Genomic DNA, 26,129 nt, shown 5'->3' on the forward strand with positions numbered 1-26,129 from the left:
AGTCGCCTTATTCACTTATCCATATCAGTGATGTCCCTGATTATACAGATGTGTCCTTACTCACTGCATGGAGCCAAATAGCCCCTCTAGGTCTTGTGAGACTCTACTAGCGACAGGCGTCCTTTTTTTTTTGCAGAAAATGTGTCTTGGGGGCCTATTCATCATGTCCTAATAATCACTAGTGATAATTATGTTTTAAACTCGCTGAGAATTTAAAAAATCTTTTGGAGGCATTCAACATGCCTCACTAACAAAAGTATCACTGGCAGAAAAGCTGCTCTTTGTGCAGAGTCAGCTTTTCAGAAAAGTGATACTTTTCCGCCTAGTGGTGGGGTATCCATAAGGACTTCCTCAGTGCGCCTGCCCCCCTCTCTATTCCCCACTGTCTTTCACCCCACCCCACCCTGCTGTCCGATCCGGCCCCCTCCCAACGACCCCTCCCCCCCTCCTCCTCTGGTGTCTGGTCCATGAGTGTAAGATCCCTCTGCAGCCAGCAGAGGGATATTAATAGATCCCTCTGCTCAGGGCCGTAACTAGGGCAGTGCGACCAGTGCCATGGCACAGAGCACCTCAGAGCAGGGGGTGCTGTTTGGGCCTGGCAATTTTCATGTTTATTTATCATTCTCACTTGTAGCTTCCTCTTCTTTTATCCCCAGCATCTCCTGGCTTCCCCTATCTCTTCCCTGGCCCTTCCCCATGAGGCCATGGACCTTTTTCAGCTGCACTATCTTATGTCCCTATTTAAAAAATGGTGGGGGAAGAGTCAGGGGGAGGGGCAATGCTCTCTCTGGCACAGGGTACCGAAAAGTCTAGTTACAGCTCTGCCTCTGCTGGCTGCAGTGGCTAGACTGGCATGTGAATCTGCACAGGCTGCCGTGTAAACAGCAGCCTGTGCAGATGTATCGGGGGCTGTACGCCATCTCAGGGTGGCGTATAGTTTCTCAATGAAGTTCCGAAGAAAACTTGATGAATGTCATACCAAAGATCTATAGGTTACACCCTAAAAACAACCTCTAAGTCACAATAAAACACATGGTGATAATCAGAATGTGCTAGTGTCATATAATAGTATAAGGTATCAATATACTTTCCTGAAATCCGTGCACAGTCTTGTGTGCCAGATGTTGTTTCTCAAAGTAGACGTAACTTCATGTTATGCGAACAAAATATGGTGCAGAAAACATGGTGTAATATGTAACACACTAGTTATTCATTCCATACATAAAAAAAGGTGCATAGTTTTAAAAACTGATATACAGCACATAAAAAGGGTACACTTATGGTAATAGATAGGAGAATTACCAGATGTCCCTTCAATAAGGGCCTGTAGTTGTTAAAAGGTGGAGGTCTATGGAAACCTGATACAGGGTCCTAATGGAAGGGCATCCCTGGGTATTGCCTACTTCAAATCCTCCTGTCACACTCCACAGATGACAGGAGCATTCGGTTACAGCAAACAGTTACAGAAAATAATAAATGTGGTCAGTTGCATTGTACATCTGTAAAGCCAGGGTTACTGGAGATACACACTGATACTTCCCTCTCAGATGTAATACGCAAGGGAGAAGTGTCACAGTTGCAAAACCTCTTATGTTCTGTTAATCTTATCTCCCGTATTTTTATTACCAGGGGGAAGATATACTCACGAGAAGCTCAGAACTCATCCATTCTGGTGAATTAACCAAGTTCTCACAGCTTCAATCAAAGGGGCAACAACGGATATTTTTTCTCTTTGATCACCAAATTGTATATTGTAAAAAGGTATTTTTTCTAACGATATTTATACATTTATCTGAGCGCATAGTGTTAACGTTGTATATATTGAATTAAGTGTTAGTAAGAGATGAACTACCTACAGGCAGATACAGATGTGCCCACAGACATCTATCCTCCGTGCGCTACAAGTCACACCACACATAATGTGGGAGCTCAGTGTGATTCGGTAGCGCCAATCGTATTTTCGTGCGTCTTTTTACCTTCAAATGTGTCTTATTCGCACAGCAATGCAAATAGATATCACAAGCAGCTTCTGCTGAGTAAAATGATATGTAGCATGCCTATGTTCTCTGAGCAAATGTGGGTGTATCTGCATGCGAAATGCTACGTTACAGTGTCAGCGGCTGTAACACTGTAACGTAGTGTTCAGCATGCAGATACACCCACACTCACTCACAGAACATAGGCATGCTGCATATCATTTTAATCAGCAGAAGCTGTTTGTGCATCGTTGTGCGAATGAGACGCATTTGAAGGTAAGAAGACGCATGAAAAGACGCTCAACGCTACGGCATGGCGCGACTAGAAGGGCTGTTTGACACGCCAGGAGGCTAGATGTATGTGGACCCATCTGTAGACCATAATATAAGAATGGTGAATCCAGTAATGCATATTAGAGACACTGTTTATCTCTTGTTCTGAAACTCTTAGGATATCCTGCGACGTGACATATTATATTACAAAGGCAAGATCAACATGGATGAAATGGAAGTCATTAATGTAGAGGACGGGAAAGACAAAGACTTTAACGTTACTATAAAGAATGCGTTCAAGCTGCAGAGCAAAGACTCTGATGAGTTTCACCTATTCCTTGCCAAAAAACCGGAGCAGAAGCAGCGCTGGTTACAGGCATTCGAGGAAGAAAGGAAACAAGTTCTTCAGGATGAGCAAACAGGTAAATGTAACACTGTGCTCAGCCACACAGACTATATGTACCATTTCCAATGGAGACTTTCATGTTACCCACTGCCAGATTAAACCCCGTGGAGGCACCTAGGCCAGTGTTGGCTAACCTTGACACTCCAGCTGTTGTGGAACTATATATCCCAGCATGCCCTGCCACAGTTTTAGCATGCCCTAATAGCAAAACTGTAGCAGTGCATGCTGGGTTATGTAGTTCCATAACAGCTGGAGTGTCAAGGTTAGCCAACACTGACCTAGGCAGTTGCTGCACAGAGATTGGACATTTCTGCTGCGTTATTTGATCTGGTCTGCCGGAGCCTGTGCTTGTTGGATGATTTATGTTATAGGTTAAATTCACTAAATAATTTCTTGTATTCCTATTTTGAGCATTTATGTTTTATTCATGAATCTCTTAATGGCAAATTGGTGCATAATATTATCAAAGGTAACACTTACTGTATCTATCATTTTAGGATTTAGCATTAGTGAAACACAGAGGAAGCAGGCGATGATTAATGCCAACAAGCCACGTTCCATGGTAAAACCAAAAGGTGAGTGTCATAACAGATGCTATGTACTATTGCTTTCCCCCAACCCAGTGTGTCCTGCTGAGGAGACACCAACAGTATAGCATTGCTGTGTATTTTATTGTACCTTAATAGGCTTCACCCATAACCACACACACACACACACACACACACACACACACACACACACACACACACACACACACTCGCTCTATAAATGATTTTGCTGGTCATTACAGCCTATATAACTTTACATCAGTCATTTTGCAGATTTTCTGGTTCCGTAGCTTTGTAGGATACGGTCAGTGGGCACATGTAAGCAGTGAACTCAGGGCCAGTTCTAGACTAAGTAGAGCCTCCAACTTAGCTTGTACCTGATAGCCTGAAATGCTCCTCTTCGCGGTCCTCTTCCTTAGCGGTGCGACATGGAGAAAAGACACAGCTCCACAGTGACCCGTGCATGCCCAGAGAGCTCCTCAATAACTAGGAACACTGGTATTGCGAACAGAAACTCTGATGGGGATAGGAAAATAGGTAAATCCATGACCTCAACTTATTTTTTTAAATCTCTTAAATTCTGATGATCTCGTCACACTTTTACATACATAGAAAATATGATGTGCTTCACCAACCAATTACATCAATGCTATTCTACACGGCCACTCCCACAGTAGGTTCTGCTACCTAGTTATAACAAATAGAAAAACAAGGAGTGGAGCACCAGTATGAATAGTAAGTTACTCAGAGGTATTAAATAACATAAAATATTATTAAGTTGGTTTAATAGCAAATAACATTCAACAGTATTCACACAGCAATAATAGAATAAGACTGTATAAAAATTCCTCTCATCAAAGATTTATAATAAGTACATTTCCAAATTATAATCCGAGGCCTTTACACCCCTTCAAGGAAATAAATAATTTTCCACAATATGATAATTGCCCAAATAAAAATAAAGGTCACTTCCGTAAAAGGCTTATTGCAGGTAATATAATGGACCCTATATCCTGAAAGCCTTTCTATAATTATGGGCTAATTGTCTAGCTGCAGAATAAGAATAATTTATATCTGTTTATTAATCCAAGCTATGATGCTGCTATATAAGCTGTTCCACCTTGTATCTCCCCAAATATTCCAGGGGGGTCAGGTGCAGTATAAGCCTTTTAGTGGGTACTTACTGGATTGCTGCAAGTATGGTTCCCCTGGATCACTATAGGGTAACCAGATAACCTTCGCCGGGCTAACTGCGGTGAACAGGCAGTCGATGCAGCCGCACCAATGTTCCCTGCTGTGTGTTCCTGGATACCTATTAGATGCGGACTTAGGTGATCTGCTTTGCCACAGACAGCCAGCACCTCAGCTGGATTGTGATGGTACCTGTAATTGCAGGTAGGGTACTATTTAAAAAAAAAAGTGTAGATTCAATCACTAAGTACAGTACCAATATATTGGTGTGTGTCACCAAAGGCGTGACACGTTTCTCCAGGCGCAATACACCCCGGTTTTATCAGAAGGAATGGTGTCTTCTTTCTGGATGGGGGTTTAATAGTGCAATGCCACTGCCTGTCAAGGCTTTGGTGACACACACAAATATATTGGAACTGTACTTCCTTGATGATTAAATAAGCACTTTTTCTACAACAGGGTCCATAGGGTATCCACAGGATACCTTGGGGTATAGGTGATGACGTCAGGCATTGGGCACCATAGAGTTAAGTTTCAGCCTCCCAGGATGCACTAGGGTCCCCCTCCTATACCCCTCCCCCAAGCCAAGGCATCTCAGTTTCGTTTGGTGCCCGGCCGGAGTCGGATGCACCTGTTAGAGGGGGCTAAAAATAGCCCCTGAAGTTTCTTCAATGTGGCTGCACATCTGGAAGTACAGCATGGACAGTCAGTGCTGACGTCCATGCTGTCTTCCCTACACCCCCGCCGGTACCAGAATGCCGGTACCGATCCGGGGATGCTGGTAAGCATCTGGGGTCACAGCTAGCGGTGACCCCAGATGTTTGGGACCATGGCCGGATCCAAGGGGACAGCAGGTAAGCAGTGGGGTCCCGCGGTGGGACCCTGCTGAAACATGGTCCAGAGTCCCCAGGCAGGGGGGCTCCCTGGGGACTGGCTGCAGCGTGGAGCCAGGTACCTAACCTGCGCTTCCACTACCCCCCTGGGACAGCGGACCGCAGCTGAGCGGTAGCGCTGCAGCGTCCCAGGGGTTAATTGCATGCCAGGGGAGCGTGCCTTCCCGGTACACAGCCGGCGCCTCCCCCGCTGCACACAGCCCTCTCTGCACTGTGCTGACTGGCCCTGTGGCAGCGCTCCTCCCCCAGGCCGGCCTCCTCTAGGCTCCTCGGTGGCCATCTTTACAAGACGCATGGTGAACGCTGCTGGAAGCTTGGAAGCGGTGGCATCGCGGTTTGGGTCCCCCGGCATACCTCTCCTCCGTTTGGTTCAGGTCTGTGTATGCAGCGCTGTGTCCTACCAGGCTCTATGTCTGTGTAGTTGATTATCAGCGCTGTTAGTGCAGGAATTGATTTTCTTTGCATTGTATGTGACTTCTGCTAGCGCTGCTGCCTGTACTTTCATTTTCTACTGTCAGCCTTTTCACTGTCCCTGATCTTTTTCTGCTAAAGCCCTTGCAGTGCGGTGATTGCAGGGTGGTCTCACACTATACTACGAGTATCAGTGAGAGGGGTCACATACTTACCATCATGTCTGAGAGTGACTTTCCTCTCCAGCTTTTGTGTACTACGTGCAAGGTCCCTATAGTGGAGGGGGAAGGTAGCGCGGAGGGGCAGTGTTATTTATTGGCGCGGCCAATTACTGTCACGGCCCCGGTACAGGAGCCGCCCTGGGCTTGTTTCGCCAAAGCGCTTACAACCCTCGTGGGCCAGATAGCTCCGCAGCCTGCATTCTCACAGATGGGTTTGTCCCAGCAGTGGGTGGTGTCGTGCCCATGCAGGGTTTCCCGAGACAATTGATGGTACCCCACAGTCTCCCTATTTCCCCTCCCCAAGTCTCTCAGGAGCCTGCGTAGGTTAATTCTCTGACAAGTTCTGTACAGCACTTGTCGGACGTGTTACAAGGGGAGTCTGTGTTGAGGCCGCATAAGCGGTCGGTGGCGTCTCTGTCCGCTCCTTATGAGGATGACGACGTGACATCTGATGATGGGGAGATTCTGGATCTTTTGGACCAGGAACCTCTCCGTACTAAAGAGTCGGACGCTAGGTCCAAGGTTTATATTCCTGGACTTATTCGGGCAGTCCGCACAGCTTTAGTGATTGAGGATGAAAATCCTCCGGTGTCAAAATCTAAAAATGCCTTTTTTAAGGATATTGGTGACGCCACAGTGTTTCCTCTTTTGGGTCAGTTAGTGGACCATTTAGAAGAGGCGTGGAAACATCCGGGCAAACAGTATCAGCCTCAGATGGGCTTGGTGGTGGCTTATCCGTTTGCGGATAATTATTTTTCTAAGTGGGAATCCCCTCCACAGGTGGGTTCCCATGTGACACGCCTAGTCCACAGTGCCACATTGCCCATGCCCTCCATGTCTTCCTTGAAGGATGCTACGGACCGTAAGGTAGAGATTTGCCTAAAGTCCGTTTATTCCCTTGCGGGGGGTGGGGGGGGGGGGCAGCTAGGCCGGCCATGGCCATTTGTTGGGTAGCCAGAGCTATGGAGCGCTGGGCTGATAATTTGGAGGCGTCTTTCGATTCAGACTGTTCGGCTGAACAGACCGAGTTGATAGGCAATCTCCGGGACTCGGCCACTTATATCAATGAGGCGGCCTTGGATATCAGTACCCTGGCGTCTCGGATTTCTTCGGCGGCTGTCGCTGCTCGTCGCACCTTATGGTTGCAATCTTCGAAGGCGGACGCTGATTCCAAGAAGGGCTTGGAAGCTTTGCCTTTCAATGGAGAAGTCCTCTTTGGTCCGGATCTGGACAAAATCGTAGCCACGCTGGTGGCAGCCAAATCGGCATGTCTTCCGTCTGCTGCGGTTCCTTCCGGTTCAGGTACATCGTCCTTTCGGCCTTACAGGGCCCAGGGTAGGCCTAAGACGCTGTCTTTTCCCAGACAGGTTGGCCCCAAAAAATCGTCCAAGCCCCGGAAACAGGCCTGGAGTAGCAGACGTCCGGCCCCTAAGCCCGATGACAAGCCTGCGGCCTGACGGTCTAGGCCTCCCATTGGGGGATCCCAAAGTGGGAGGCCGCCTGCTGCAGTTCGCCCAGTGTTGGTCTGTTACCACGACAGACACTTGGGTTCTCGAGGTGGTTTCTCACGGGTACGCCCTCTCCTTTCGGCACAGGCCCCTGTCTCGATTCTTCACCACGGGTCTTCCATCAGACCGGAACAAAGCCGTGGAACTGCGGAAGGTTTTGCACACTATGCTCCAGGCTGGAGTTATAGTGCCATTCTCCCAGAGGGGCCAGGGTTTCTATTCCAATCTGTTTTTGGTGCAGAAACCCAATGGGTCGTATCGTCCGATCCTCAACCTCAAAGCACTCAACAAGTCTTTGAGGGTGCCGAGGTTTCGGATGGAGACCCTACGGTCCATCATTCTGGCGCTGGAACCTGGGGATTACATGGTGTCGTTGGGACATACAGGACGCTTACCTGCATGTCCCTATTCTTTTACGCCATCAACAGTTCCTCAGGTTTGCAATCCGCAATGACCACTTTCAGTTCTGGGCATTACCTTTTGGGCTGGCGACAGCACCACGTGTATTCACCAAGGTGATGGCGGTCATGGCGGCTTCCCTGCAGGGTGTCCGAATGTTACCGTACTTGGACGACCTTCTGTTGGTGGCAGGATCTCCAGAGCTCCTTCTACGCCACTTGGACCTGACCATTGCGGTACTGCAACGGCACGGCTGGTTGATAAACTGGCAGAAGTCCACCCTGATCCCGTCTCAGAGGATTCTGCACCTCGCAGCCTTATTGGACTCCGGAAGGATCTTTGTGACGGGGGAAAAGATCTCTGCCTTGCAGTTGAGGGTGCGCAGTCGTCTGCAGAATCGCCGTGTGTCTCTGCACTCGGCGATGAGGTTACTGGTCTCCATGGTGTCAGTATTCGACATGGTGGAATATGCCCAGTTTCACTCCAGACCTCTGCAGCAATTGATCCTTTCCAAATGGAATGGACTGCCTCAGAGTCTAAAATCCCAGACGATGGTGCTCACTCCGGAGGTTCGCCTGTCCCTAGCCTGGTGGTTACAGACGTCCCATCTCAACAGGGGTCGTCCGTTCTGGGTGGCGAATTGGGTCCTGTTGACAACGGACGCCAGTCTGCGAGGCTGGGGAGCAGTCACGGGTCCACACTTGTTCCAGGGCAGGTGGACTCGGGCGGAAACAGAGCTTCCAATAAACATCTTGGAGCTCCGCACTGTATTCAATGCTCTCCAGCAGGCACATCGGGTTCTCCAAGGTCACCCAGTGCAGGTTCAGTCGGACAACGCTACCACTACATAAATCGGCAAGGAGGAACCTGAAGTCGGGCAGCTCTCGTAAAGGTGTCCCGAATCCTGGTTTGGGCGGAGCGCAATCTCCCGGCCATATCAGCAGTCTTCATCCCGGGAGTCCTAAACTGGGAGGCGGACTTTCTCAGTCACCAGGACGTTCATCCGGGGGAATGGTCTCTGAACCAGGACATCTTTCAACTTCTGGTGGACAGGTGTGGTCTTCCAGAGATTGACCTCATGGTATCACGGCACAACAACAAGTTGCCGGTGTACGGGCTCGCACAAGAGACGAAAAGGCGTCTCTGGTGAATGCTCTGTCCGTCCGGTGGACGTTCCGGTTTGCTTATCTGTTTCCTCCGTTTTCCCTTTTTCCACGGGTAATCCGGAAATTGAAACAGGAAGGAGGGACGCTCCTGTTGATAGCTCCAGCGTGGCCCCCGGAGGCACTGGTCCTCAGACCTCCAGGGACTGTCCGTGGACATTCCTCTGCGGTTGCCGTTACGTCCGGACCTCCTGTCACAGGGTCCTTGTCTTCACCCGGACCTGACTCGGCTGTCTTTGACGGTGTGGCCATGTTAAGGTCCAAGGGATTTTCCAGCTCTGTAGTGCAAACAATGCTAAGGGCTCGGAAACCATCCTCTGCAAGGATATACCATCGTGTGTGGCATACGTTCTTCCAGTGGTGTCGGCCGAGAGGTTATGCTCCTCGGGAGTTCCGTCTGTCTAGAGTATTAGCTTTCCTACAGGCGTGACTGGACCATGGGCTTCGCCTTGCGTCTCTGAAGGTGCAGGTGTCTGCCCTGTCCGTCTGGTTCCATCGTAGGATTGCTGCAATCCCTGATGTGCGCACTTTTATGCAAGGTGTTCTCAGAATTCAGACACCTTTTGTTCCACCGTTGGCGCCTTGGGATTTAGCTGTGGTCCTGAGGGCTCTCCAGGGACCACCGTTTGAACCACTGGGCTCAGTGGACCTCAAATGGATGACAGCTAAAACTATTTTCCTTCTGGCCATTGCATCGTCCAGACGTGTTTCTGACTTAGGGGCTCTCTCCTGTAGACCCACTTTTCTGATTATTCATAGGAACAGGGCGGTGCTGCGCACTCGTCCTGGTTTCCTTCCTAAAGTTGTTTCCAGTTTTCACATCAACGAGGAAATCGTTGTGCCGGCTTTTAACTCACCCGATCTTTCAGTGGGTGAGGCCACTTTGGATGTTGTGCGGGCCTTAAGGATTTATGTTGACTGCACTTCTTCGTTTAGGAAGTCGGACGCCTTGTTTGTCCTCTATGGCTTCCGTAAAAAGGGTTGGCCTGCTTCAAAGCAGACTTTGGCAGGCTGGATTCGTATGGCCATTTCAGAAGCTTATCTTCATGAAGGCCTTCCGGTTCCTTCCTCTGTGAGGGCTCATTCCACTAGGTCTGTGGGTCCTTCGTGGGCTGCTCGACGTGGTGCCTCTGCAGTCCAGATCTGCAAGGCTGCCACATGGTCCTCGGTCCATACCTTTGTGAGGTATTACGCGTTTGACACCTTTGCCTCTCAGGATGCTTCCATCGGGTGGCGGATTCTCCTTTCAGCACAGGAGCATCCCCACCCTTAAAGGATACTGCTTTGGGACATCCCCAAGGTATCCTGTGGATACCCTATGGAGCCTGATGTAGAAAATAGAAATAACAAAGGTAAGTTCTTACCATATCTCCTATTTCTACGAAGTCCATAGGGTTCCACAGGACCCCCGCCCTGTCACACTTGTGCTGCAGATGGGCTTTACTCCGGTCACCGGTTTTTCCGTCTCCCTCTGGTGAGAATGTGATTCTTGTGTGTGTCCAGATCTTTTTTCTCTCTCTTCCTTCTCCTCCGGCCTATGGCTTGGTACGTAACTGAGATGCCTTGGCTCGGGGGCGGGGTATAGGAGGGGGACCCTAGTGCATCCTGGGAGGCTGAAACTTAACTCTATGGTGCCCGATGCCTGACGTCATCACCTATACCCCAAGGTATCCTGTGGAACCCTATGGACTTCGTAGAAATAGAGATAACAAAGGTAAGTTCTTACCATATCTCCTATTTTTTTAAATAGGACCCTGTCGACATTCTGATTGTAGCCCATATTTTAGGATGCATCGTCCTTTAAGTAAACAGACACTCTTAGGGGTATATTTACTAAAGTTCGGGTTTTTAGAAGTGGAGCTGCTGCCCATAACAACAAATCAGATTCTACTTATCATTTATCTAGCACCTTCTAGAAGATAATAGCTAAAATCTGATTGGTTGCTATGGGCAACAACGCCACTTCTAAAGCCCACACTTAGTAAATATACCCCTTACTGTCTTACTCTGCCTCAGCTGAGACATTCTCCAGCCTCTCTACACAATAGATGTCCTCACGATGGAAGACCCAATGAATATGCAATAAGGATTTTTTTTTTTTGTCTGTTGAGAATGTCATTCTTACAAAAGACAACTAGGGAGATAATTCTGATATCAACCTGCTTTATTTTTATCTTCCAGCCGTTAACAGGACATACTATGATTTCTGGATGAGGCAGAAGCATCCCACATTGCCTGCCAACCTCCCGCAGCAACAAGTATTCATGCTTGCTGAGCCCAAGCGCAAACCCTCCAATTTCTGGCAGAACATCAGCAGGCTTACTCCTTTCCGAAAATAAAGGACCACTTTGTGTTCTGCTCTTGCATCCTGTACAAAGAAAGCACTTTACCAACAGTTGACAAAGTGCCTGTGCCTGGGACTCCTACGTTTCCCTTTTATAGGGAATGGCGCTGGCTGGTACATTATTCTATATTTATTTTTTAGAAAGAATTGGACATATTTTACATGTTTGTTGTTGCTGCCTCTGCCCAGGTGAAGTGACCCATCCGGGAAGTGTTGTAGTTTTACTCTGGATTTTATTATTTTTTTTGCTCCGTAATGTACTGTATTTTTGTTTTGGCAATGTTTACCAGATGAATATTTTATGAACTCTCATTGAAACTATACATTCAATACTCAAAACTAAGTGGTAACAAGATATTAATGCCCTTAATTAAGGTGAAAACAGTGCTGTGTAGAACAGAACTAATATATATATATATATATATATATATATATACATACACAGTTCTGTTCTACACAGCACTGTTTTCACCTTAAGAGATATATATATATATATATATATATATATATGTCAGGCCTAGAAATCCTGCGATTCTATGTTGAAAGTGAGCAGATTGTCTTTGCCTACAACACTTTTAAGCATAGCCACAAATGCCGATATGGTTTTCAATGGACGAGTTAAAGAATAGCTAAAATACCCTGCACTAGTTCTATGTATGCCATTATCTCCTAACCAACAACCCAGGCCCTTACAACCTGCAAATTGTGGATTGAGATTTTCTCACTGATATCCAAAGTGTCTTTTGTACTTCTATCTAGATATTAGATAGCTGCCATACTTATTGCTCTCTGGAAATGATATGTTTTTGCAGAAATTATATTGATCCATAAATTGTTTACATTAAGCAGTTAAAGGTACTACCACACCATTTGTAGCATGAGGAATCCTTTGCTTTTGTACATATTACAAGAGCTATAACATGGTCAAGTGGTGCCAATTAACAGTGTACACATCTACTGTTCCCAAAACTGTTGTGATTACATACACAAGTAAGGATAACACTGTGCCTAAATTAAAACTGCAGCTCAAGCGACATGCCGTGCTCACTTTGGAATGCACTTGTCCACGCAGTAAAGGTGTTAATATTCCCCTTACATTATTTTCTGTTTTTAAACTTTTTTGCCTTTTTTTTGTTCTCCTTAACATATACTTTATTTATGAGAAATAACATTTGATGTACTTTTAACCCTTTCTGTAATTACGCCTTGTGTGTTATTAATCCCACGTCTGCTTTTGAAACTGTACGTTTGTTCTATACGGATATGAAATAAAATTGCCTTACATAGTACAACGCTTTAAAGCCATGAACAACAAAAATGCTGTTCTGCTTTTCTCATTGTACGAATATCTACTGTGCTGAAATCACGTTATCTTGCTTGTGGCTAAACAAGTTCATTCATTTGCAGGATCGGAAACTGCTTCTGTGTTGTACTAGGTATCATATAGGTAGGCACTAATATTAATGACTAGTTGCATGGCATGTCTCTCACTTTGGCTGAGCTGGGTAAGGACCAAACTCGTGTAGAGTTGGACGCATGTCTGTCTCTTGGTTCCGCACTGCACATGCATACCAAAAATGCACATATACTCCATATGCTTGGAGAGCTGGAATAGGGAAGGAATCGGGCAGCAGTCATAGGCCAAGTACAGCTCACATAATTGTGTCTGAAGTAGCCTGGACGCAGACACACATACATCTACCAGAAGACATATCCTGCAGATGCTGATGGAATGGGGCAATGAGACACTATGAGGATGATGATGATAAGCATATAACATAATATATAGAAGGTGATGTAAAGAGAAATCATGTTGGAGATTTATCCACTTTCAATGTGGCCTTGAAACCAACAAAATTCAGGTGAAATTTCTTTAGGAAAAATAATTGAAAATAAAAACCCTACAATAATCTGGTGTGATAGGTGTGCACAACCTTTTATAATGGGGCTGTGTTCAGAATTAACAAATCACGTTTACAATCAAGGTAATTAGCATGCACAATTAACCGGTTTGGGATAGCTATAGTCTTGAAAAAATCATTAGACAGATAGATAGATATCTAAAGAGGGAAAAGATGGATATTAAGCGCTAGTGTGACTAATGATCCTCATTTGTTAAGAAATTAATATACAAAGCTCCCTGGTCTGCTGCTGGTCAGAATGTGAAGGGTGAGACCTCACAAAGAAACACAATAGCAATGAGGAACAGATGAACAGCGCTGACCACAGTGAGCATATAACCAAGTAACAGCCTGCTAGATACGGCTGAGAAATGCGCCAAGATACACCCCTTCTACACTAGCACCAGTGACGTATTGGAAGGAAGATCTGCCCGCACCCTCCCTCTCTGTCGGCTTGATCACCGGAACTTGGGATTCCCCTGTCCGAGTGACACGTAGTCACGTGACTAGTCACGCACCGGACATCAGCCGATTGTTGCCAGCTCCATGTGGGGTTACAGCGTCACACACCCGGCCGGTGTGAAGTGAGACCGAGTACACGGCATCCTGCCCAGGGGGGCATTGAGACGGAGGCAGCGTGGAGAGTGCCCTGAGTAATCCGGAGACACTACTGGTTGTCCATATTCCCATTGTCACACAACGGTGTGCCACGTGAGTACTCGCATTAACATTTCAGCTGTAAGAGCCGTGCACGGCCAGAGACTCAGTAATACTAACACGTGGAAGGCTAATGAGCCAGAGAATACTTTATAAAAGATATTCATCCTGGAGTTTGGCTGTTGTCACCAATGATGCTATTTAGCTGGATATAGACAAAAATAGCCTGCATTCTTTGACATCATATGGTCTGTTTTTTTGTGTGGGAATACCAGTTATCGATCCAACCTGGTTATTTTTTCATCAGCTGACTTACCATGTTTGCCTGATTAGGCACACACAGATCGATATATGTACCTCTAGGAATAGTCTCATTGGATATCTTATGGTTTTTTAACCATTATCACTGGTGCTGTTTAGAGTTTACATCAGCTGTGTAATCACAGTGTGTTTATTTTTAGAGTTTTATTTTATGCTGTCATTTTATATCATATTTTATGTGATTAAATATTGGTTATATGCTCACTGTGGTCAGCGCTGTTCATCTGTTCCTAATTGAGATAGATATCTATCTAAGTTCTGATGAGCCGGCACTCCACTGCTGTTACACTACCAAAGATAGGGGGAAAAGAATACATAACTTGCAGGCGGCACTCGGTATGACTTAGGAAAATAAAGACACTTAGGTTCTGCTGTGTTATTATCGATGTTTCAATGCAAACTGCATTTTCTTCAGGATACAAATATTAGACAAAATGAGCTTACCTATATACATCCAATCACCTTGGAAACAGACGCCAGGATCCCGCCTCACACGTGCGTCCTATGACGTCAATGATTACAGTGACAACCCAACACCAAAAACTACAAATACAGATACCTATATGATACAAAAGAGTTACAATATGACAATATGTTAAATACAATGTAACGAGTATTCCATCATAGCCAAAACATGTTAATATAATAGAAATAGTTTACAAGGATAATCAATGTAGAAGACCTCTTCATACCATGTGATGGGCGCGCTGTGAAAATGCTGGTTATTGCGCGATCCCCCTGAAATACAACATTACTCGCTCCAAGCCTTACATATCTAAACTATAAGAGCAGTAACAATTAAGAGAACAATAAAAGCTTCTCTTGTCAGTTCTGTTACATGTAATATAACAATTGCGTGGGCCAAATACTGGTTGTAACGCTGTTCCTCCAATATCCACAACTACTAACTCTAGATATTTCCTATCAACACAGTAAGCATAATGAAGATAATAAGTCTGAAGCATGATCCCTAAAAGGTTACCTCATAACAATTTCTAACAAGTGCAACAATAGAATCAATATCAGTGTAGAGGACCACACATCTAACTGTGAGACCTCTCAGATCCAATGACTGTTTCAAAAGGAACATTCATTGCGCGATCCCCCTGAAATACAACATTACTCACTCCAAACCTTACATATCTTAACTGTAAGAGCAGTAACATTGAAGAGAACAATATACTATTTCAAAAGGAACATTCATATATACTATATTAGTCTTATTGAGTATATGTAAATGGAGAGAATCAGTTAACCTGTTTCTTACAAGAATATTTAATCAACAGTATGCAAACAAACTGTGATACTGTACTCGTTACCAGTACTCACAAAATATAAAAATATTAACTTTAATAAACATATCATACCAAAATGGGCTATATAGTTCTATGGATACTACAAGAAGGTGTAAACCAAATAATACTTATTATTATAGAAGTATTATTGTAAAAAACATTACTTGTTAATATAAAAAGACAATGCTTTATGTTATAAAAAGTTTTATGTTATAGAAAGCTTTGTAGCCCAAGTTGTTCGTTAAGTCCTTTTGGAGCAAGCGTATCTAATTTAATATCCACCTAGATTCGAGTTGTAAGAGGCGACCTGATCGGTCTCCTCCACGAATCAAAGGTGGCACATGATCAATAATTTTGTAACGTAATGATGCCAGACTGTGACGTGCCTCCAAGAAATGTTTTGCTACTGGTTGTTCCGCACGCCCTTTGTTCAAAGCTGATCTAATGGAACTCCTATGAAGGACCATGCGTTCTTTGAACATTCTATCATTTCTCCCTATGTAGCATTTGCTACAAGGGCAAATGATCATACAGACCACGAATTTCGTGGTGCAAGTCACATGATGTCTGATCAGGATTTTTTTTTACCTGTTTGTGGATAATGGAAACTATCTCCCGTAACGAGGTATCTACAGGTCATGCAATTGATGCATTTAAAGCATCCTAATTTTTTAGGACTTAAACTAGATTTTGGAGCATCTTGACATAAAGAGGGTAATGTCAAATTTCACTAGCAGATCTTTCAGGTTTTTTCCTCTGATATGGCAATACATCAAAGACTGTTGTTTAAGGGACTGTAATTCGGCATCTGTGGCTATTATCGGCCAGTGTTGGTGGACTTGCTGTTTTATCAATGAGCTACCTGTGTTGGAAGTAGTGACCCATGGTATTACGGGCCACATTTTTGTTTTTTTCTTTAACTGTCAAAAGGGTTTCTCTAGATTGTTTGAGGACTTTTTCTGCTTGCTTGTGTAGTAGAATAGTAACATATCCTCTTTTTTTCAAACTTATTTATCATTTGACCAATTTGTATTCCAGCTTGTGCTGGGTCACTGTTAATTCTGCAGCAACGCAAGAATTGCGAATATGGTAAACTATGCACTAAATTAGGAGGATGGAAGCTATTTTTGTGCAAAATGTTATTCCGATGTTGGTTTGGAATAAACCATCGTTACTAGCTTTGAATTAATATAGGAAATAGATACATCTAAATAGTGTATGGTATCCTTCCTAATCTCAAACGTGAATTTAACTGGATGTTTTGTCTTATTGTGAGTTTCCAACAGATCTATCAGTGGTTTTGTTGGGCCTGACCACAAAATAAAGAGATTGTCGATATATCTAAGAAATAGACAAAGATTACGGGTAATGTTTGAATTCAAAAAGAAAATATCCTTTTCAATCATGAACATGAAACTATTTGCCAATGAGGGGGCTACTGCTGAGTCCATTGCACACCCTGTGAGCTGCAAATAGAAATCCCCATTAAAGTAAAAATAGTTCCTAGTTAAAAAGAGAAATGGACAAATTGATGTCAGCTCCTTTGTATGCTTGATTGTTAGTTATCAATAAACAAACCGCCAAAAGTCCAGCTTCATGCGGAATGCATGTATATACATTTTTAACATCTATTGTACAGAGATGTAAGTCTTTTGGTAATGCTGGTAAAGAGGAGTCCAAGATGTACAGTATGTAATTTTTCTTTTTGTACACACTGCTGAAGGAAACTATCCAAATAGATAGCTATGGGTTGAAATAAAGACCCCCGGGCAGAGATAATGGGTCTGCCCGGAGGCTTATACAGCGATTTATGCACCTTCGGCACTGTATAAAGTAAGGGTGTTATGGGATGTTCTGTGAGCAAAGCTGATTTGATCTCTGTCGAAATCTCAAACCATCATCACCCGCCTGAGTCAACAATGAATCCAGCTCCTTTTTGTATATTATATATGTTTTACATATGTATTGGTATCTGATAGTTGATTGTGGATTTCTTGCTTATAATCACTTGTAATTTTGTATTGCGATTGATCCCCCCCTTGTCAGATGTACGAATGACGATATCATCATATTGGCTAAGATATTTTAAAGCTTGTTTTTCACCTCTGATTACATTTGAGTGACTTTTTGGTTGCTGTGTCCAGGGACGCCGAGAGGGGGGTTGGAGCAGGTACCATTTACCCGGGCCCGGGCATGCGAGGGGGCCCGGAGCACACCGGCACCCATCTAAAGATTTTTTTTTTTCTTTTAAAATTTTATTAAATATCATTCAGAATACCGCCATGTGTGTAGAGGATGGTGTGTTGACGGAGAGGAGGGGAGGTTATGTGGTCCATAGGCTGATGACTGGACTTTCACCATAGTGTATACAGTATTCTTTCCTTGCTTGTGCGCACTGCGCACCACACAGCCGCCTGGCCGCTGCGGAGCTACGGGTCTCGCAAGATGATGATATCATCATCTCGCGAGTCTCTTCTCCAGGCTCCGGGACTGGACACCTGGAGCAGGGAGCCAGCCCTGTGTAGGGTTAGGTAATGGGTATAGTATTCTATGCAGCCAACAGGAGGTGGGGGTACTCGCTAGCTTCCCTAGCCCAACAAGCTGCTGTCAATGCGCTTACAGGAAGTGAGACTCCTTCAACTCAAATACCACTTGCTGATCCATGAGAAGTGAGTGGGGACGTTTGACGCCTTTCTAAAAGATGACAGTAGGGTTACAACTTCAATCCACCTTTAAAGCAGTAACATTTATTCCTAGATATGGGCACATGGTCAGTTCTTTGGAAGAACTACAGCCTGGAGTCTGGAGAATAATATATGACAGTGGGAAGGGAATGTATCAAAAAGTTAGAGTAAATATAAATGATCCCACTTTTTTTGTAGGTCTGCTATAGGCTACTTTATGCAGTGGTAATGGCTAGCAGCACATACTGTGCAATTGCCCATTTTTAAGTGTTATAGGATACCTGTACACACCAGAGTACTCAAATGTTTATGCACAATACTGTATATTAAAACACCCCCAAAGTATAAGAGCATATTAGTACAGTAAGGGTGCGTATCTACTAAGCGAGATTTGCAGGCAATTGAACGATAACGACGTTCAATCGCGTGCAAATCGTGCACATTTGTCGGAAACGGCCAGCGATGCGTGCGCCTGCTGGTCGTTCCAACATCTATCATCGCCCGTACATGCTAGTCAACCTGACGATCACGTTAGGTTCAGCATGTACGGGGATGATGGGTGTGCCTACACTGAACGACTGAACGTTCAGTGTAGGAACATCACAGACATAGAAACGACAGCATGATTACAATGACGTAATCGTGCTGTCATTTCTATGTCTGTTAATGGATAAGTGCCATGTAATAGAACACAAAGAATAGACACAATAATACAGCTGATAAGGGTTTTGTCTAAAAGCAGATATATTGTCAAAGTGGTTTGTAATTCTGATTTTGGTAAATGAAATACAGGTTGAGTCTCCCATATCCATAATGCTTGGGACCAGGGGTATTTTGGATATCGGAATATTCTGTATTTTGGAATATTTACATAAAATTATGAAATATCTTGGGAATGGGACCCAAATCTAAACACAGAATGCATTTGTGTGTTATATACACCTAATACACACAGCCCGAAGGTCATTTTATAATATATTTTCAATAATTATGTGTATCAAAAAAAGTTTGTGTACATGAAATTCATTTATGTTTCATATACACCTTATACACACAGCCTGATGGTTATTTTATACAAAATTATAAATAATTTGTGCTTTAAACAAAGTTTGTGTACATTGAACCATCAGAAAGTAAAGGTTTCACTTTCTCAGTCATGCTAAAATTATTCCGTATTTCGGAATAGTCCGTATTTCGGAATATTTGGATATGGGAGACTCAACCTGTATTCAGATTGTTGTATAATAATGTTAATAGTATGTTATTTTCTATGGTGATTGCGCACAGTGCTGTGTATGTGTATAGTGTAATGCACAGTGCGGTGTGATGTGTAGTGTATATTTCTCAGTGTTGTGTCTGATGTGTGTAGTGTAGTATTGCTCAGCGTTGTTTCTGATGTGTGTAGTGTAGTATTGCTCAGTGTTGTGTATTTGTTTAGTGTATATAGGGGCTGATTCAGAGCCGCTCGCAAACAATGTGCACTCGCAAGCGGCTCGATGGTTGTGCACTGCGCACAATGCAGTGTCTGGCGTGCGTGTGCATGAGCCCCACCGAGCGACTTCAGTCACTACGGGGCTCGCAACAAGATGGGGTGGCTGTCGATGGTGAGTGACAGCTCGCCCCGTTTTGTGGGCGGGTAGGGGAGATGGCTGGACAAACGCAGGCGTACCCTTAGGAACGCCTGCCGTTTGTAGAGAGGCTTTAATGACATCACTAGTGATGTCAGTAGTGGACTTCCTGCTCTATTAGAGCAGGAAGTCCACTCGGCCTTGCAGCAGCCTAGACCCTACCACAGAATCTCGTCGCAAGGCCGATGGTCGCAATTTTCGCAATGGTCTCAGGGCCGCTTGCACAAGCTGTGGGTGGTCTACAGCTTTGCAAGTGGCCGGAGATGTGTATATGCAAACTCTGTATATTGTATATTGCACAGTGCTATGTATTTTTATAGTGTAATGCACAGTTCTGTGTGATATGTACTGTAGTATTGCACAGTGCAGGTTAGTGTAGTATTGCTCAGTGATTTATATCTATTGATTTCATATTTATTCTACACATGTGCTCCAATATATTGTGCTACACAGTACCTACAGCTCATATTATGCCACAGCGCAGCTACGCCCCCAACCTGCTGTGGCCACACCTCCTCCAGAGGGGGCCTCGGGAAGTTGCTGTACTGGGGCCCAAGATTTCTCTTGGCAGCCCTGGCTGTGTCATGGTTGTTTGTACTGTGTTTTCAATAGTCTTGAGAACACTTTAATAGAATGATTCGTTGATGTCGGATCAAATCTGGAGGCAGGTTGTATCGCCTTTAATTTCTCAGGAATCCTTTCTTGTTCTAATTTATTAGTTGGAGATTTCTGAAAATGTTCTTTTAAACGTAAGGTCCTATTTAGTTTATAGGTTTCAATTTGCCACGGAAACGGGTCAAAGTGCACTGTTGGTAGGTATGAAAGGCCACAATTCAATAACTTTAATTCATCAGAGGTCTTCTGCTGTTTCCTCTGCCTCTGGTTCTGCCTCGCTCTACGCGTATGTTGTCTCTTGTTGCTAACCCTAAAGGGTAGTTGTGAGGTGTCATCCTAGAACCAGATGCTTCTTGATTACTTGCTGAAAAATTGGAATCTGCCAAAGAATCGGTTTGAGACATAAATCACTGGAATCTTCTTGGTTTAGTCCATCTGCGGTCCCTCCATTGGGTGCACGTTAGCCAGCTATAGACATGTTGTTAGTCTTAATCGTCTTGCACTCTGGCTACCTTATTCTTTTTATACTTAATTAATTCCTTGGTATATTGGTCCATTTGGCTATTGTTTTTCTAACCAGTTTGTGGTTTGATCTTTCTCCAACATCTGTTTGTTGGCAATTTCAAAACTCTTCAAGGATTCTCCTGTTGTTTTTAATTCCTTTGTGGCTTCTTCAATTACAAGTAATATAAGGTCAAGACTACACTTATTTAGTATAGCCACCTATTTTTTGTAGACGGAAATGTCATGCCGGCCTATTGTTGGAATCATTTTACTTTTATAATAGTCTAATAGAGTAATTCCACGATATAGGTAGTCTGTTTCTCTTTTTTTTTTAAAAGTTTAATCCATTCCTTGAATGTCTCAATTTTTGATTTCTTCATTATCCATAAGAGCTTGTGTGTATAAAATATTCGAAGCTTCTTGTTCTGTGAAACTGAACATTTCTCCTTGTTGTAATTTCACACAGCAAAAAGGATCTTCTAATTCCTCCATAGTTGCAATGGTTAATGTTAATCACTAATGGATCTCTAGGTTCCATAATAATACAAATAAATAGGAAAAACATTTATCCAAATGACCATGTTAGTACAACAGGGAACACTGAGGAAACACTCCTGGTTTGTCCGATGATTAATGAAAAATAGCTGGGTGCCTTGCTTGACAGAACTGCTGCGGCTGCCAGACTGAAAAAAGCACAAGTTCTGGTGAGCCAGCACTCCACTGCTGTTACACACATACACCCGCATCCGATGCTTTCCTATTACCTCCCAAAGATAGGGGGGAAATAATACATAACTTGCAGGTGGCACTCGGTACGACTTCGGAAAATAAAAGACACTTAGGCTCAGCTCTATAAAATATATAAAAGAAAATATGGCCTGCTTTTTGTTCAGATACTATCTAGTATAAACACCTGCAGCTGACACCAGAGGAATTCCTGCAGAATGACCTCACACAAAAATTAAATAAACAACACGGTAGGTGTCTGCACTGATGTCAATACATAAAACACATGCATAGATAAATATATCATAAAAATTTATTGTACATATATTAGGAATATATAAATGAACTGCAGTTCAATATTACAATTAGATATACACACATATAAAAACACATATAAAAAGGACAAAAAACAAAAATTGTATCGGATTACTGTCAATGTGCAATATAGAGCCAAATCGACATACCAATAAGGCACTGTACCAGTATATAGGACATCTGATTAAATGTAGCTGGAAATTTGGCAATTATATATATTCTCGGTATCCGTTAACACCTGTAAGGCATAATGAGTGATTCTGATGATAGATGAAAAACGTGTCCAAAAGCAGAACCTGCTAGCACATTAAAGGGATGTCTTAAACGGATAATTAAATCCTCTAAGGTTTTCAAATTAATAAGGTTGCAGACTCTGGAGCCAGAGATGTTCCTAACAACCTCAAATTGTATCCTTAATCCCACTGGTGTGTAGGCTGGAAAGAGCTCCCCAATTCTTACCCTGTGAGGGTTCCCGAAATTGTAGTGCAGCCGATGTGTTTTTTTTATATATTTTCTTTTTTGTGCAGGCTTATGTGTTTTGTATATGTACAATGTGTGCTTCATACTTATCACAGTACATTTTGAACTGAGAATTTAATATATATTTTTTAGAGCCAGTTATTTGTGTTTTATAGATTCATCTCTTTTTGTGTCTGTATACAACTTTTAATTAAGGGTTTTCTGCTGTATACCTATGGTATTTAGCTTGAGAATACTAGTCACACTGATGGACTGAATTATCACTAATTGATTAATTGGATTCCCTTTAAAAAGGCCCTCAGCTTGGGAGGGATTTTATCTTCTCTGCCTTTTGAAAAAAACCCTGGCAAGGGGGAGAAACGCATCAAGGATTCAGCTGACTGCAATCTTCAAATATCCATTGTGTGGTATTTCTGAAACGCTGAAACGTTGCTTATGATCTATGAAGCACGGCTGATGTGATTTTTTCTGTACTACGGAGTGCCACCAGATGGGTGATATTATCGGTTTGTATGTATATACATACTGTGGATGGCACCCGGACTGTATTATGCATTGACCTCATGAGTTCCGGATTTTGTATATATATATATATATATATATATATATATATATATATATACACATACACACACCAATTGTGTATAAAAAAGATTTCAAAGATGTTACATGTACCATAGGACGCTGAATACCTATCAATAGATAAAGTGCGACAAAACAGTGACATTGTCAAATCAATGTCTGTCCTAAATCTAAGGGACTCTTCTACGTTTTCATCATCTTTCTGCTGCTTTCAAAACAGTTAACCACCCTCTTCATCTAGAAACCCTTCACTCTTTAGGCCTGTACTGTCCTGGTTCCTCTACCTTTCTGAACAGTCCTTCAATGTCTCAAAGTTTTACTACGTCCTCCCCGCGCTACTGCCTATTTCTCTTGGAGTTCCACAAGGCTCTGTCCTGGGTCCACTGCTTCTCTTTGAAGTTTGACCTTAGAAACCATCTCTATGCTGATGACACACAAATCTGAACTCTCTCCAGCTTTTCTATAGCGTATTTCCAGCTGCCTCTCCACCTGGGTGTCCCAGCGCTACCTCAAACGTAACAGACAAAATGAAGCTCATTATTTCCTCCCACCCCGCCATCTCCTCCGCAAGAAAATAAGCTTCAGGATGTTGCTGAAACCCTGATCCACTCCATAGTCATCTCCCATTTCAATTACTGCAGCCTTATGCCATTTTGCTTTTTCTACTACTGGCCATCCCCCCTACAATTCATCCTAAATACTGAGGCAAGAGTGTTCTTTCTCCCTCACTTCTCGATGTCTGCTACACTACTCTGTAAATTCCTCCACTGACTCCCTATCTCTGCTAGGATTCAGTTCCAGCTCGCCTTCCAAGCACTTACCACCTCCTCCCCCATAGTTACATCCTCTCTAGTCCACTCTGATCTTCTATGACTTATGCCACTCACTCCCCTGGTAACACTCTCACATTCAAGGCGTCTCCTGCACTGCTCTCCACTTATTGAACTCCCTACATCATTTGATCAGAATCTCTCACAACCTTCAAATGGTCCAACATAATCCTCATCAGTGCCCATCTTCCCTTTCATTTGATACATCTCCTACCACTCGTTCCATCTTTCATTGTCCCACTGACTTCTGCTGTCTTTATTTGCCTTCTCCCTCTAGACCAGGGGTTCCCAAACACAGTCCTCAAGGCTCCCAACAGTTATTAAATAGCACCTCGGTCAATTTGATTTAACCACCTGTGCTCAACCATGAACTCAAAAACCTGAACTGTTGGGGAGCCTTGAGGACAGCGTTTGGGAACATCTGTTCTAGACTAAGTTCTCATGAGCAGGACCCTCTGAACCCTATGTCTCCTGGGCCTATCCATATGGACAATGTAAATCCTTTGTGGTACATCAAACTGTATGATCATTTTGTATGATTTGCACATCCACTGAATTTTATGATTAATTCTGCTCTGAGAATTATCATATGTCCTGTTCTCACATGACTTGTACATTCAGGTTTCTTTTATTTGATTTATTATTTTTAAATGTTAACCTCCTGCCAGGCACTGCAGAACTTGTAGCGCCTTATAAATAAACTGATGATTATGATGGCAATGCAGAGATAAAATGTAGAAGGGAGGCTTCAAAGAAAGGCCTAATGGAACATTATATAGCTATAGGAATTTCTGTCAGCTACTGGTTACTCCCTGCATGTGACCACAATCTCTCATGTTCTGCACATCTAGCCTAGGGGTTAGGCTAGCAACATGGAAGTCATTTCTCAGAAAAAAAGATCATCAAAGCCAAATCTAAATATTGCAAATCAAATTGTTGCTACCGTTGAATGAAAATGTAAATTGTTAGCCTTAATTTTCCAGATATGGCTGACGTAGACAAAAAACAGCTCTTCATCCAAAGAACACCAAACATGGCGGCGGCAGCATTAAGCCTTGGAACTGCTTCTCTTTAGCACCAACCGGGGTTCTACTCAGTATAGAGGACATAATGTATAGCTGTAAAGAGATATTTTTGAATGAAACCTGCTAGCATATACTCAAGCCAACCAAGAAATTGCTTCAGAAAAGGAAGGGCACAGTTTTGCAATGGACCAGTCTGAATCTCTGAAGTCCTTAATCCCTTTCCTGTAGAATCTCATAAAAAGTGCACATGAGAAATAAAAAAAAAAAATCCCTGAATTTGTTTTTCAAAAGGGGATTGTGCACAATGCAACTTAGGGCAGATGTACTTAATGGGAGCTCTGCAACTTTGGGGCAGCTTATATCCATGTACGAGTAATCAGCAATCTTCCAAGTATACTCTGCAAAAACATTAGCAACACCAGGGGAGTGGTTTACTGACTAAAACAAATACAAAAAGCTCAGCTCAGTTGCCTGGAAGCTAAATTGAAGGACCAGGAACATTCAATTATGTCTGATTTGAGAACAGGAGAGGTTTTATGCCCAGAACAATTTGCAAGCGATCTTTTTAACCATTTGCTCTGTGAACTGATCCAGAGCCAGTGGACAGTTACACAAGTAATGTGAACTTCCGCAGATATAGTAGGACTTCAGTATGTAAGTTCCACATATATGAAGACCTATTTTCATCACCAAATGCTGCGATATAGGACAACTACTTCCAGGCTTGAAAAAGCAAACACTACGCCTCCAATACACATGGAGTTTTAGGGTTGAAACTACAAAACAAATGAAGATATAACATTATACTAAAGGTTAGTCTATTTGTCTGCAGGACCAATAGCAAAATCAATTTGGTTTTCTCTTTCAGAATTACACATCAGAAATTTACTAGAGGCCAATCAGATTGTAATTCATAGAAACAAAACAGACTTTAGTCCAATGGACCAAATAACATTTTAAAATAGACAAGTTAAGCGTCCCGGGGAAGGTGACCGCTAATGGCGCACTCAGCCAAACAGCACATCCCAATTGATTTCAATGGACAGTGACCCTATCAATTCCATCATGACCCTAAAGGGATATTTTGTCACCTTACTATTTTGCAATATAATTATAATTACCATTAACCTCGCCACCACCTCCATCATGGGTGCAGTAGTCCTTCAGGAGGGTTGACCAGATTTTTTTTTTTTTTTGTGGGGGAGGAGACGGCACAACTTTCTGAAGGGTTCC

At 43.4% G+C, this 26,129-nt stretch overlaps 1 protein-coding gene across 1 annotated transcript in view; it reads left to right on the forward strand.

The window, feature by feature from the left end:
* ARHGEF4 (Rho guanine nucleotide exchange factor 4) overlaps positions 1–11,423 on the forward strand; it is a 72,400-nt gene extending 60,977 nt beyond the window's left edge. Inside the window, exons 8-11 of the mRNA XM_088458204.1 lie at positions 1,630–1,761; positions 2,428–2,671; positions 3,153–3,230; positions 11,171–11,423. Coding sequence (XP_088314330.1) covers positions 1,630–1,761; positions 2,428–2,671; positions 3,153–3,230; positions 11,171–11,328 — 612 coding nt within the window. The 3' untranslated portion in view covers positions 11,329–11,423. The remainder of the gene's footprint in view (positions 1–1,629; positions 1,762–2,427; positions 2,672–3,152; positions 3,231–11,170) is intronic.
* Positions 11,424–26,129: the final 14,706 nt, after the last annotated feature.

The sequence above is a fragment of the Taudactylus pleione genome, unplaced genomic scaffold (genome assembly GCF_031769625.1).
Source record: "Taudactylus pleione unplaced genomic scaffold, aTauple2 ptg000815l, whole genome shotgun sequence".
NCBI lineage: Eukaryota > Metazoa > Chordata > Amphibia > Anura > Myobatrachidae > Taudactylus > Taudactylus pleione.